The 14,102-nt window shown below is 49.4% G+C and overlaps 1 protein-coding gene across 8 annotated transcripts in view; it reads right to left on the bottom strand.

The window, feature by feature from the left end:
- Atp2b2 (ATPase plasma membrane Ca2+ transporting 2) overlaps positions 1 to 14,102 on the bottom strand; it is a 327,316-nt gene that overhangs the window by 24,590 nt on the left and 288,624 nt on the right. For all 8 annotated transcript variants that reach the window (XM_057792733.1, XM_057792742.1, XM_057792682.1 and 5 more), the window contains 2 exons: positions 10,260 to 10,501; positions 6,987 to 7,221 (listed from right to left, as the gene is read on the bottom strand). In XM_057792733.1, the coding sequence (XP_057648716.1) occupies positions 6,987 to 7,221; positions 10,260 to 10,501 (477 nt within the window). The remainder of the gene's footprint in view (positions 1 to 6,986; positions 7,222 to 10,259; positions 10,502 to 14,102) is intronic.

Here is a 14,102-nt window from a genome sequence, read left to right as displayed (position 1 = left end):
ATATGTGTATATGATATATGTATGTGATGTATGAGTATGTATGTGACTGTATGTATGTATGTATGTATGTATGTATGTATGTATGTATATGATGCTCGTATGCACTGTGCATGTTTGATGTGTGTGTTTGTCTAGGCAGCACACTTGCCTTCAGTCTCTGGGCTGCTGTTCTAGAAACCTACACCTTGTCTGGCTTCTGTACCTAAGGTCCTATACCAGTAGGGGTTTTGCATCATCTGACTATCTGACTCTACCCCTCTGCTCATTGCTTAGATCTGCAGGAGACATCCCCAACAGAAGGCTGGCCCTGTCTCTGCTTGCACGCCCCTAGCGATGAGGGTGCTCCCCATCTCTGAGGTCTACTGCTCCACAGTGAAGCTAGTTAGGTTGTTCTTTTAGAGAACCTTTCTTTCTCCCAGATGGAGTGTTACTCTGTCACAGCCGAACTCTCCCAGGGTCTTTAGCGCAGGCTGAGACTAAGGGTTCTGGAAAGCACAGAGGAGGGTGAGTGGAGGAGAAACCACTGCGAGCTTCCTGGAGCAAGGGGTGTTCGAGTCCATTCCTTTCTGTTAAAAACAACCGAGGCGCTGTTGTGAGGTTGTGTGCAGGGGCTCAGGCCATGCAGCTAGCACACAGCAGTCCTGTCCACATTGCTGATCTCAAGGTATGCAGACAGAGAGATACCTCTAGGTGTAAGGGGTCTGAGCTGTGCCGTAGGCCATCAGGAGGAGATGGGGGAAGGGTGGGATGAGGTATGGTGGCTGCGAGCTTCTGAGGGAGCTGAGGTCAGACAACGGGGCCGGGGTTGTGTGTGTGTCGGGGAGTAGGGCTAGCTCCAGTGGGCACTGTGAGTCTTCGGAAGTCCTGCGCTAGAGATGAAGCAGTTGTTAGTGCAGTTTAGGACACACAGGCTTTGTCTGTTTGGTTTGTTCTGGACAGAGTCTCACTATGTAGACCAGACTGGCCTGGGACTTGCTATGTAGAGTAGGCTGGCCTCGAAACTCACAGAGACCCACCTGCCCTGTCTTCTGAGCGCTGGGATTAAAAGCGTGCACCATCACGCTTGGCCCAGGACTCAGACCTTTTAGACTTCCTCACAGGATAAAGTTGACCACATTCTAGACATTGCCAACCAAACCAGGTCTGATTGAAGAACAAGCCTCCAAGCCCCTTTCTGGGCTTTCCTCTTATAAATGCAATAGGGGTTTTCACGAGGGCCCATATGCAGCACCTGGGACCCAGAGTGTTCTCTGAGGGCCTGTGTATTGGGGTCTTGGTCCCCAGGGTGGCGCTGTCAGGAGGTACCAGGGCCATTAGGAGATGGATATGTGCGATGTGTGCTGGAAGGGGGCTCTGGGACTTCAGTCTCTTTTGTCTTTTGCCTCTCGGCTCTGACATTAAAGGGGACTTTGCCATGTGCTCCTGCTGCTGTTGCTGCCTTGCCAACGGCTCCAAAATAGTGGGACTCACTGGTCGTGAACCAATACCTCTGAAATCATGAGCGTAATGGGACCTTTGTCCATTATTTTATTACAGTAATGGAAAGCTATGTTTTTTTCCATTTCCCTTTCTTTGCCCACTCTGCCCCACAGCCTGGGATGCCCTTTTCCCCTCAGCCTTTTACTCACCATCTGTGCTCAGTGCCCTCTACTCAGGAAGCATCTAGGTCCCGCCAACCCAGAGGGACTTTTCCTTAAACTGTTCTTAGGCTTTTCTTTGCTCAGTTGTTCATTCACTCAACAAACAGCAATGGAACATTCGGTTGCTCTGAGCTTGGAGGCCCGAGATGATTAAGACTCAAATCTCAGGAGCATGACTCTGGTTGAAATATGTTTTCCATATAAATAAAACTAGTCTTAACTATTTTAAAAAGTGGCTTCCTCTGCTAAAATTATCCTAGATATTCTCACTGAGAAAAAAATAGCCAGGAAATGGGCGCTTCCTGTTGTCATTACATAAAGGCTTTTAAACGTCTGTTGTTTCTGGTGACAGCCGGTGTCTGTGACTCCAAGGGCTCCGAACGCCCCCGAGGTAACCCCCAACGTGTCCTAAACCGATGCTCCACTGACAGCTTCCTCCGTGCTGGCTTCTGCCAGCTTCGGAATTGTCTTAAGTAAGAACTTGGGTGAGCGTTTAATGCTGCTGTGGCCTGTGGTGGGCCCAAGGCAGGAAAGCAGTGTGCAGTGGGGAAACTGAGGCAGGCGGGGAGTAAGTCTGGGAAAGTCTGGGGACCACAGCATTCCAACTTCCTGGGCCTCACCATGCTGGAGCCCAGTACCGAGGGCTCATTGTGTGACTCCAGGAATCTTATGCTGGGTAAGGGACAGAGGACAGAGCTGGGAAAGCTCAGGAGACACTGGACACAGGCAGGGACCCTGCAGAAAAACCACTTACAAAACTGCGGACAGGGCTGCCTGTGAGGTGGGACCCAAGGCCCGAGTATGGCAGAAGTTCAGTGTGAGGTGGGAACAGGGGTCTGTGTGTGGGGGACTCACTGTGAGGTGGGAACTGGGGCCAGAGTGCGGTGGGGGCTCACTGTGAGATGGGAACTGGGGTCTGTGGGGGGGACTCACTGTAAGTGGGAACTGGGGCCAGGGTGTGGTGGGGGCTCACTGTGAGGTGGGAACTGGGGCCAGAGTGTGGTGGGGACTCACTGTGAGGTGGGAACTGGGGCCAGAGTGCGGTGGGGGCTCACTGTGAGGTGGGAACTGGGGTCTGTGGGGGGGGAACTCACTGTAAGTGGGAACTGGGGCCAGGGTGTGGTGGGGGCTCACTGTAAGGTGGGAACAGGGGTCTGGGTGTGGTGGGGGCTCACTGTGAGATGGGAACTGGGGTCTGTGTGTGGGGGGACTCACTGTAAGTGGGAACTGGGGCCAGGATGTGGTGGGGGCTCACTGTGAGGTGGGAACAGGGGTCTGGGTATAGATTTACTGTGAGGTGGGAACAGGGGTCTGGGTGTCGTGGGGACTCACTGTGAGGTGGGAACAGGAGTCTGGGTATAGATTTACTGTGAAGTGGGAACTGGGGTCTGGGTGTTGTGGGGGCTCACTGTGAGATGGGAACTGGGGTCTGTGTGTGGGGGGACTCACTGTAAGTGGGAACTGGGGCCAGGATGTGGTGGGGGCTCACTGTGAGGTGGGAACAGGGGTCTGGGTATAGATTTACTGTGAGGTGGGAACAGGAGTCTGGGTGTGGGGGGACTCACTGTGAGGTGGGAACAGGGGTCTAGGTGTGGGGAGACTGACTGTGAGGTGGGAACTGGGGTCTGGGTGTCGTGGGGACTCACTGTGAGGTGGGAACTGGCGTCTGGGTGTGGTGGGGTCTCACTGTGAGGTGGGAACTGGTGTCTGGGTGTGGACTCACTGTGAGGTGGGAACTGGGGTCTGGGTGTCGTGGGGACTCACTGTGAGGTGGGAACTGGCGTCTGGGTGTGGTGGGGTCTCACTGTGAGGTGGGAACAGCAGCCTGGGTGTGGGGGGACTCACTGTGAGGTGGGAACTGGGGTATGGGTGTGATGGGGGCTCACTGTGTTGTAGAACTGGGGGCCTTGTCAGATGAGGCTCTAGGTTCAGGTCTCAGCAGGAGAAAGAAGACCCCGCCCCACTCCACCCCGCAGTTCTGCTGGTTTAACTTGGAGATTTCTAACAGTCTGACCTTCTCATTCCCAGACAGGGAAACGAAGCCCAGGAGGAGATGTCATCTAAGGCACCTGCGATGCTTTATGTCACCTGCCGTTGACAGCATCTGCAGTCACCTTGGGGTCAACTCTCTGACCATGTCTGTGAGGATTTCCCAGATCAGGTTAACTGAAGTGGGAAAATCCACCCTAACGATGGGCAGCATCTGTCCATAGGCTGGGGTCCTAGACAGAACACGAGGAGAAAGAGCTGAGCCCCAGCATCCGTCTCTCTCGGCTTCCTGACTGCAGACGCCATGTCACACTGATGCCATCATGCCTCCCCCTCCAAATATAAGCTCGAATCAACCCATCCGTCCTTAAGTTGCTTCCGTCAGGTAATTTGTTTCAGGGATGAGAAAGGCGTATTAAGCTGGTGTCCCAACCCTGGAGGAAGCTACAGAGCCCAACTGCAGCTTGCAATACTTTAGAAATTAAAATAAAGTATGTATGTGTGGGTGGGAGTGTGTGCGCGTGCGTGCGTGTGTGTATGTGTGTGTGCGCGTGCATGCGTATGTGTGTGTGTATGGGGTGTGTGTGCGTGCGTACGTGCGTGTGTGTGTTGTGCATGCGTGCATGTGTGTGTGTATGATTTTTACATGCCACAGTGCACATGTGGAGGCCAGAGGACAGCTTTGTAGAGTTGGCCCTCTCTTTCCACCTTTCTCAGAATTCCAGAGATTAAACTTACGTCATCCAGCTTGCATGGTAAACACTTTTCCCCACTGAGCCAAGCCATCTTGCCGGCATCATAACATGAATTTCTGAATACACACTTCTTAGTGGGTCATGGGTGAGGTGGGGCACAGGCTGGATGGTTGAAAGGCAATGGGCAGGATGATGGACTGATGGAAGCCTAGTGGGCTTGGGTGTGATGCTTCAAGCAGCTACCTCTGGTCTAAAGAGGACAGAGCCTGCAAGGAGAGGGCCCCTAGGTTGACACGCATTCTGTAGATAGGAGAAAAACATCCCAAGGAAGCAGGTGACTTGTTGGGGGGCAAAACTTGGTCTTGTGTCCAGCTGCCCCTTGCCATTTGAGTGTTTAAAGCAAGAACTTTAGATGACAATACGGTAATTAAAAAGTACCGGGGGCTTAGTCCTGCTCCAAGGTCCTGGGCATGGAGCTCTCTGTAGGGTTTTCGTCCTGCCTCCTTTTTATGGTTCCTGGGTCAAGGCTCGGAACACCAGGTCTACTCTGGGTCCATCCAGCTACTTACAGTGAGACTTTGGGGTCATCCTGGTCTCTCGGGGCCCAATGTGCATCCATAAACTGATGGGTGGGAAGGGGCCTGAATGAGATCAAGGTTCAAACCTCTGTGACCAGCATTCAAAACAGAAGAGGGCGGAGGACACTTGCGGCTACCGAGTTACAAGGTTGGGTCATAGCTAAAGGTCTTAGGCCCTCCTGCAGGTTTATCACCGACCTCTGGAAGGATGTTTCAGAAGCTGGTTGGGGAGGGGTCAGTCTGGAGTTGGAGAAGGCTGCACAGAAAGGAGCAACTGGGAAGAGGCTGGCAGGTGACCTGACCCTGACATGCTCTACGACAAACCTCTGCTTGCCAGTACGCAGTGATTTCAGGGAGGAGATTATAGATGAACCCATTTCTGGGAGGCCTGAGCCCAGGAACTGCTGTTGACAAACAGCTGTCCTGGAAGGTTGAACACCATCTTCAGGGACTAGGCAGGCAGACAGGAAGAGGGCTAAAATGGATAATAAAGAGGCAAACTTTCTGCTCTGTGTGTGTGGAGTGGGGGAGCAGCAAGAACAGTGTTGGAGGGCTGGGGTCAAGTTCATTCACTCTCATTCATTCATTCCACAGCCCCTGCTTTTTCTGAAGGCTAGGCTGTTGCCAGTATAGGATCCTGAGAAAATTATGATTCAGCTGGGGAGGCCATGAAGTATCCTCATTTTTGGGTCTCTGACCTACATGCTGGTCTTGATACTCATATGTGTATAGCCTGCTTTCTTATGCTACCTCATGGGTATGTGTAGGTGTGGAGGAAGATAGTGTTATGCCCAGGCTACCGATATGACTCAGAGAGGTTATGTAATTGGCTCAGTGTCACACAGCTCAGCCATGCTAGAACATGGGGATCCACGTCTGTCTGGTACCTGTGCTCAGTCTGATGCCTTTTGCAGCTACCTGGCCTGGATGACAAAGTTCATGTTTGTGATCTGGTTTCATCGTTGTTTGGAAGACAGAATCCTATAGCACCAGGTAGGAGCCCATAAGACAGCTCTCTACCTGTCTCCACTTTAAAAAGGGACCACTGGGCCTTTGAGAGAGCAGGGAGTGTTCAGAGGCCCAAAGAGAACACTACCAGAGCAGGGCAGGACACTGTTGGAGGAAAGTAGTCCTGGGTATCAACACCAAATTTCACAAGCCAAGGCCTACATGGACCCACTATGGCCCAAGGGGAAGAGAAGCCAGCTCCTGTACCTGCTTCAGTCCCTGTGGGTAAGGTGAATTCTTGGCCTGCCCACAGTACTGACATCTTTCCACAAAGCCTAATCCTGCATGGGCAGACACAGACCACACAGCCTTTCTTCTGTGACCACTATAGGCTTTCTCTCTGAATTCACTTACAGTTAACAGAGCCTGGAGCGGGACTGTGCACCCAGCATTCTACAAGGAACACTTCACATACCCCTTTCATCCTTATCACGTGGGCGAAGTCACATGTGCCTTCTGCTGGGAATGTGATGGGCCCTTGACTTGGGAGCCTTGTCTCCTAGATGCTTGCTGAAGGCAGATTGTGGCTGTGTCAGCAGGCTGGCCAGGGGACCTTATTACTGAGCCACTTCTGGGCAGAAAGAGACACAACACTGACAGAACACCATGCTGTGGGTTCTCCTGGGAGGATGTCCTGTGTACCCAGCTGTAATGGAGGCTTAGAATCCAGAACATGACAATAACCACATCCTATAGGGTTAGAGGCTTCTGGAGCTAGGCAAGCCCCAGACAGGAGGGAAACAGTCTTGGTGGATGTAGGGGGGGCAGTATGAATACTGTTCTCACTCAGAGTAGCATCTGTTTATGGGCTGGGGGTGGGAGGGTCCTTCCCAGGTCTTTCCGAGTAGGTCTCTCTACATTGTCTTTATGTGGGATTGTTTGAGCTACATTGTCTTTATGTGGGATTGTTTGAGCTACATTATCTTTATGTGGGATTGTTTGAGTGTGGGAAGGATCCTCGTCCTGTTGCATGGGGACCTGAAGCACAGAGAGCTAAGTGGACAGTTTCCCGGTTACTTATCGACCTGGCTCTAGCCCTGTCCCCTTCTCCTGAGCTCGCCAGCCTCAGGGCCTACCTCAGGTCGCACTGGGTCTTCAATGCCCACCACGCAGATGCATGTGAGTTCACTGAGGATGTCATTCTCGTTGTCCCAGTCGGGCTCAGGGCTGCTGGGGAAGTCACGGTAGGCCACACAGATGGTGCGGAGCCCGTCACAGGCCATGGGCTCGATCACCTTCTTTACCATCTCATCTCTGTCACGGGGCCGGAAGACACGGGGCTCCCCTGCCCCACTAAGGATCTTGCAGCACCTGGGGGAGGGAAGGGAAGGAGATGAATAAGGCCCACTTACCTTAGCCATCAGACACCCACCTGATCTGCCTCCCACAGTGACTCAGTGTGTGCAGCAGGCAGGGGCGCAACTAGGTGGCCTTTTTACGATATTTCCTTAGGCCCCCGAGCTGTCTGCTGCATGCTGCGGTTGGGAGGTTCCATTTGGGGGGCAGGGAGCAGTACCTCAGCTGATGGCTTGGGAAAGACAAAACCTAGGCTAGTGGTTCTCTACCTTGCTCAGACATCAGGCTCACCTGAGGAGCATCTAATAAAATGAAGGTATGGGCCAGCCTTCATGGTTCTAGTCAGTGCTATGGGACAATGGTCTGTACATTGTCAATTGTATTTTAATAAAATTCTGGTTGGTCAGTAGCCAGGCAGGAAGTATAGGCGGGATGACCAGGCAGGAAGTAGAGGCGTGGCAATGAGAACAGGAGAATTCTGGGAATAGGAAAGCTCAGTCTACAGTCATCACCCAGACACAGAACAAGCAAGATGTGACTGCTTCGCTGAAAAAGGTATCAAGCCATGCGGCTAACACAGACAAAAATTATGGGCTAACATAACTTATAAGAGTTAATAAGAAGCCCAAGTTAATAGGCCAATCTGTTTATAATTAATGTAGCCCTCTGTATTTCTTTAGGACTGGGTGACTACAGGACTAGGTGGGACAGAAACCTTGGTCAACAGAATGGCATGCCAAAGTGGGACTGACCAAATCCACTTAAAAGCCTGAGAGAGCTTGGGAAGTAAGTCTAGACAGAAAAGAATAGAGTTAAGCATGGCTTCTTGATAGAGGAACTTTCTCGGGTGGGCTCTGGTTGCTAGAGGCAAGTGTTCTCATTTGAGAAAGGCTTCCTGACTCAGCTTTAGCTGTAAAACCTTGAGTTTCTTTTAAGAGGTCCTGCCATAAAACACTTAAATGATGTTGATGAAAAGCTGATTGCATACTTTTTGGTGGTGGCAGGGACCTCTGCCATGAGGCTAGACTCTCAGAAAGCTAAGGAATGGGTTGGATCCAGCCATCAAAGCCACGGCTTTAATCTTAGCTACATCACTCAGCAAATTAAAGACTCATGTGGTCAGAAAAAGAGAGCTATACAGTAAAGATAGATTCAAAGATGAAGAAAACCTCTAAATGATTTAATATGTGTTTTAAAATATATATAAACTTGAAAGAGAAAAGGAAAAGGATAAAGTCTTTAAATAAAAAAGAGAAAAAAAAATAAAATAAAAGAAAGAGAGCGCCGGGCAGTGGTGGCGCACGCCTTTAATCCCAGCACTTGGGAGGCAGAGGCAGGCGGATCTCTGTGAGTTTGAGACCAGCCTGGTCTACAAGAGCTAGTTCCAGGACAGGCTCCAAAACCACAGAGAAACCCTGTCTCAAAAAAGCAAAAAAAAAAAAAAAAAGAAAGAAAGAAAGAAAGAAAGAAAGAGAGCAGTTAGATGCAGTGGCACACACCTTTAATCCCAATACTTGTGAGGCAGAGGCAGGTGGATCTCTGTGAATTCAAGGTGTGGTGGTGCACACTTTTAATCCCAGCACTTGGGAGGCAGAGGCAGGCAGATCTCTGTGAATTCAAGGACAGCCTGGTCTACAGAGTGAGTTCCAGGACATCCAAAGATACACAGAGAAACCCTGTCACAAAAAGCCAAAAATTAAAAATAAAAATAAAAGAAATAGAGTTTAAAATAAAACCACATAAATATGGAAAATACACAGAGAGTCTGGATACTGTATGTTATTGTGTTGTCTTTAAATTGTTTGATGGTTGAGGAAAGAACAAAAGCTGCTAAAAGACATTTGATTATAAATACTGCTGGATTAACCCAACGTATATATTTTGAAAATGCCTTGACTTCAAGATTTAAGTCAAAAGGTATGTTACTTTGGAAAAGAGGTTTTGCTTTTGTTTCCACAGGAAATGAGATGCTGTGGATTCATTCTGGGCTAAGAAAAATCAGGTTTGATTAAGGAAGACCCCTGAGAAATCTCTGATAGGAGCAGATGGCCCAAATGTCTGAGTTCTACATCCAGAACACATTCAAGAGATGATCAAGCCTCACAGAATACTCCATTCAGGATGTGACCATAATTCAAAAGTTTTTTTAGGTCCCCATAAGATTATCAGCACCCTCAATCAGCAGGAAGTAGCCTACATTCCCAAAAAAATGGATTATTGATGTTTGCCTTTCTTTAGAACGTTGGTTACAAGTTGTTATATATAATGGTCAGGAGAAAAGCTAACCAAAGGAGATTTGATTCAGAGTTCTTTTTTTTTTTTTAAAAAAAGGGGGAAGTGCTGTAGGACAATGGTCTGCACCCTGACAATTGTATTTTAATAAAATGCTGATTGGCTAGTAGCCAGGCAGGAAGTATAGGCAGGATGACCAGGCAGGAAGCAGAGGCGCGGCAATGAGAACAGAATAATTCTGGGACTAGGAAAGCTCAGTCTACAGTCATCATCCAGACACAGAGGAAGCCAGTCTCAGAGCAAGCAAGATGTGACTACCTTGCTGAAAAAGGTACCAAGCTAACACAGACAAAAATTATGGGCTAATATAAGTTATAAGAGTTAATAAGAAGCCTGAGCTAATAGGCCAATCAATTTATAATTAATATAGACCTTTGTGTGTTTCTTTGGGACTGAATGACTACAAGACTGGGTGGGACAGAAATCTCAGTCAACACTAGTCAGAGGTGTCTGGGGTAAGACAGGAATCAATGGATTGTCTTTCTTCCTTCCCTTCCTTTCTTCCCTTACATTCTTTTTGTTTTTTATTTGAGAGAGGGTCTCGGTATAGACTAGGCTAGTCAGGTAGATTCTCCTGCCTGACTCCTGAGTGCAGGGATTAAAGGTGATTCTAATACACTTACAAGTCAGGGTTGAGAATCTCTGGGCTTGACTGAAGGACAAATGGGAAAACTGAGGTGCAGAGGGAAACTAACTTGCTTAGGTTTGTCTTACATAGGGATGTGTGACCCAGACATCCCCAGCCGTGCTGGGTGGCTTACTTTTTGAGCACGATCTCGGAGGCACCCTTGCTGTACATGCGGAAGCTCTCGTCGGGCATCTTGATGACGGTGCTCATGGACTTGCGCACGGAGTTGAAGGTGTACACCTTATACAGCTTCTCTTCTGGCATCTGGCTGCGCACCGGCTCGTAGTCCTGCTTCAAGTCCAGCACGAAGCCCAGCAGGCCACATTCAGTCTTGTTGCCCACCTGCCGGGGCAGGGCACCCTCCTTTTCCGGGGGCTGTGGAGAGAAGTGGTGTGGCTTGTGCAGGGCAGGACTTGCCACAGAGGAATCCTGGCACTGGCTATCATTTTGACCCTGATGTTGCTGCATGGCTGAGCCTCCAGCAGTCAGGGCCACTGGTGGCTAGGATGTGGGCCTCTGAGACACTCTAGGTCTCTGAGACAGACACTCTAGGCCTCTGAGACACTCTAGGTCTCTGAGACAGACACTCTAGGCCTCTGAGACAGACACTCTAGGCCTCTGAGACAGACACTCTAAGCCTCTGAGACAGACACTCTAGGCCTCTGAGACAGACACTCTGGTCTCTGAGGCACTCTAGGCTAGTCTTGATTCTGGGGCAGGTCATCAAGCAGAATTTGCTTTTTTAAAAATTATGAACGATTTCTATGCTAGTTTGTTTTCTATTGTGATAAACGCTATGACTGAAAACAGCTTGGGGGAGGAAATGGTGTATTTCAGCTCCCATGTCCTCATCATGATCCCACAGTCCTTCATTAAGGGAAGTCAGGGCAGGAACTTAAGGCAGGAACTGAAGCAGCAGCCACGGAGGGACATTGTTTACCGGCTTGCACCTCATGTCTTGCTCAGCCTGCTTTATTACACAACTCAAGACCGTTTGCCTAGGGATGACGCCTCCCACAGTGGCCTGGGCTTCTGTCACATTAGTCATCAGTCAAGAGTATGCCCCGAAATATTGTCTACAGGTTGATCTCATGGAGGCATTTTCGCAGTTGAGGTTCCTCTACCTAGATGATTCTAGCTTGTGCCACAGTAACAAAAAACAAAAACAACACAATTTCCAACATGAAAGATAAAGATAAAGAAACAGACTGCTTCAGATTATTTCCATGTTTGCTTGTGTTAAGACAGGGCCTGTCTCATGCAGCTCAGGCTGAATTTGAACCGGCTACACAGCCAAACATGTTCTAAAACTCCTGATCTTCTTGCCTCTAGCTCCCAAGAGCTGGATTATAAGTGTGTCACCATGTCAGGCTAGATTTTTCTTTTTTTAAAAAGTAAAACATGTGGGTTGAAGTTGAACTCCTCTGTATATTTCTTCTCACCGCAGAACCCACTATCTGACCCGGAAGAGCTCTCAGTCTTCAATTTGTTTTTAATCATCCCTGGGTGTGTGCTCTGACATTTTAAGATAACCGTTGATAAAAACTAACCCAGGAGCCGGGCGGTGGTGGCGCACGCCTTTAATCCCAGCACTCGGGAGGCAGAGGCAGGCGGATCTCCGTGAGTTTGAGGCCAGCCTGGTCTACAAGAGCTAGTTCCAGGACAGGAACCAAAAATACGGAGAAACCCTGTCTTGAAAAATCAAAAATCAAAAAACAAACAACAACAACAACAAAAAAAAAACCCCAAAAAACTAACCCAGGAGGTCCTTGACACTTTCCTCCCAGCTCCCTCCAGTGTTAGCCTCCCATATCACCATAGCAACAATATCACAACAAGGCAGGGATGCAGACACAGTCAAAGCAATCTCATTCAGACCCCACATGCATCCACACGTATTTGGTTCTTTCTCAAGGTATGGAATTGATTCCTGGAAGCATCACGATGTCTAAACAGAACAGTTTATCATGCATCCCCGTATCACTCCCTGATGGCCGCAGCTTGCTCTCTCCCTGTCTCTGGTCACCAGTTTCTTCCCCTCTGCTCGTTTCATGTCTCCTTTCCTTTCGGTGCACACTGGAGATCAAACTCAGATCCTTGGACATGCTAAGCAAGAGATTTCCCATGTGCTTTTCCATTGAGCTACATCCCCAGCCCGTGTCAGTCACGTCAAGCATGGTACATACATGAAATCTTACAGGATGTCATTGATGGAGACTGGCTTTTTCACTCAGCATAAGCCCCTTGAAACCGGGTATCCTGTGTATCTCATGCCTTTGAGTAGCATGTCCACAGTGTGCATGGATTATCATCCTGGTTTTGACTTAGGTTAGAACATACAGAATAGCTATTTCTGTCACATTAAAAAAATTGCCCAAATGGGGCTGGAGAGATGGCTTAGCCATATAGTGCCTGCACACAAGCACAAGGCCCGGAGTTCGGACTCCCAGTGCCCACATGAAAACCTGGGAGTGGCTGTGTGTGCTTGTAACCCCAGTGCTGGGGAGGCAGAGATGGCAGGATCTCTGGAGCTCGCTGGCCCAATAGCAAAATAGGTGAACCCAGCTTCTGTGAAAGACTGTCTCAAAAAATAAGGTGGAGCTTGGGATGGTGGCACACACCTTTAATCCCAGAATTCAGGAAGCAGAAGCAGGTTTATTTCTGTAAATTCCAGGACAGCCAGTCTCAATAAATAAAAAAATAATAATTTGGAGAGTGATTGAGGAAGATATCTCATATTGACCTCTAGCTGATACACACATAAACACACTCACACGCACATCCACACCCCTGCGCTCTCTCTCTCTCTCTCTCTCTCTCTCTCTCTCTCTCTCTTTTCTCTCCAATAAGTCTACCCCGATGTCTGTGTGGGCACGTAGCTCTGTCTGGCCTGTTGAAAGCGTCCTATCAGGAGGCTGACCCCCTGCTGTCACCCAGTCACTCCCCAGTCCATTTGTGAAGCTGGCTTGTGCGCACCACTCCAGTGTGTTCCTTCTAAACTCTGCAAATGGCACTCTACAAACAAGCACAATCGACTCATCCTTCCTCCTGGTTCTTCTCTCTTTCTCTTCTCTCCCCCTGCTCCTTTGACACACCCTTCATCATCTGCTGGTCCTCCGGGAGCATCTCTTGTCCTGTTCCTGCAGAATCCCTTTCCCTTTGCTGGTGGGCAAAATCCTTCTCTTCCTTAAGGTCACGCTCAAATATCTCCTGTGTGGGTCCATCTCTTGCTTTCTAATTCCCTCCAAGTTCCCAGGCCAAACATGAACCCAGCGCATAGTAGGTGCTTACCTACTGTTTTGCTGATGGCTCAAGATGGACCAGTTGGCTGGGAAAGATGTAGGGATAGTAAGGTCAGTACAGGATGCTGTGCATGAGCAGCAGGGTAGGCTTGGGACAAGTGCACAAGTGACTTTTGGGAACGCAGTTCTGCAAGTGCTCATACTCCCTCCCGCACCCCCGCCCCCAGACACACACCCACTCATCTCTCTGAAAATTACGGTGTAGCTACTTGGGTGGCGTGTTCTTCGAACAGTAAATGGCTGCTGGAGATAACCGTAGGCCTGGAGAGGTTTTGAAGAGGAACAAATAGCAATGATCACATCTGTGCTCCCTCCACCTCAGAAGTGACATGGCCTGGGTCTCAGATGAGCCTTGCAGAAGGGGCTATCTGAATCTCCATCCTCACCCTCTGTGATACTGCCCGAGAAAGCATCTGGGGCAAAGAGGCTGATTCAGGACACCAGCTTCGGGGCTGGGGAGACGAGCTCAGCAGTAACGAGTGCCTGCTCTTCAATCATGAGGCTGGAGCTCAGATCCCCGAGCCCATCCTGGGTAGCTCACAAATGTCTATAACACCGGCTCTAGGGGAGCTGATATCCTCTGCTGGCCTCTGTAGGCACCTGCATACATATGTACATATACACCCACACAGACACGTATACAAGCCACCCACACAGGCACAGAAATAAAACAC

Source organism: Chionomys nivalis, chromosome 1 (genome assembly GCF_950005125.1).
Source record: "Chionomys nivalis chromosome 1, mChiNiv1.1, whole genome shotgun sequence".
Lineage (NCBI taxonomy): Eukaryota > Metazoa > Chordata > Mammalia > Rodentia > Cricetidae > Chionomys > Chionomys nivalis.
Note: the sequence above shows the minus strand (reverse complement) of the source record. Positions and strands in the feature narration are given on the sequence as shown.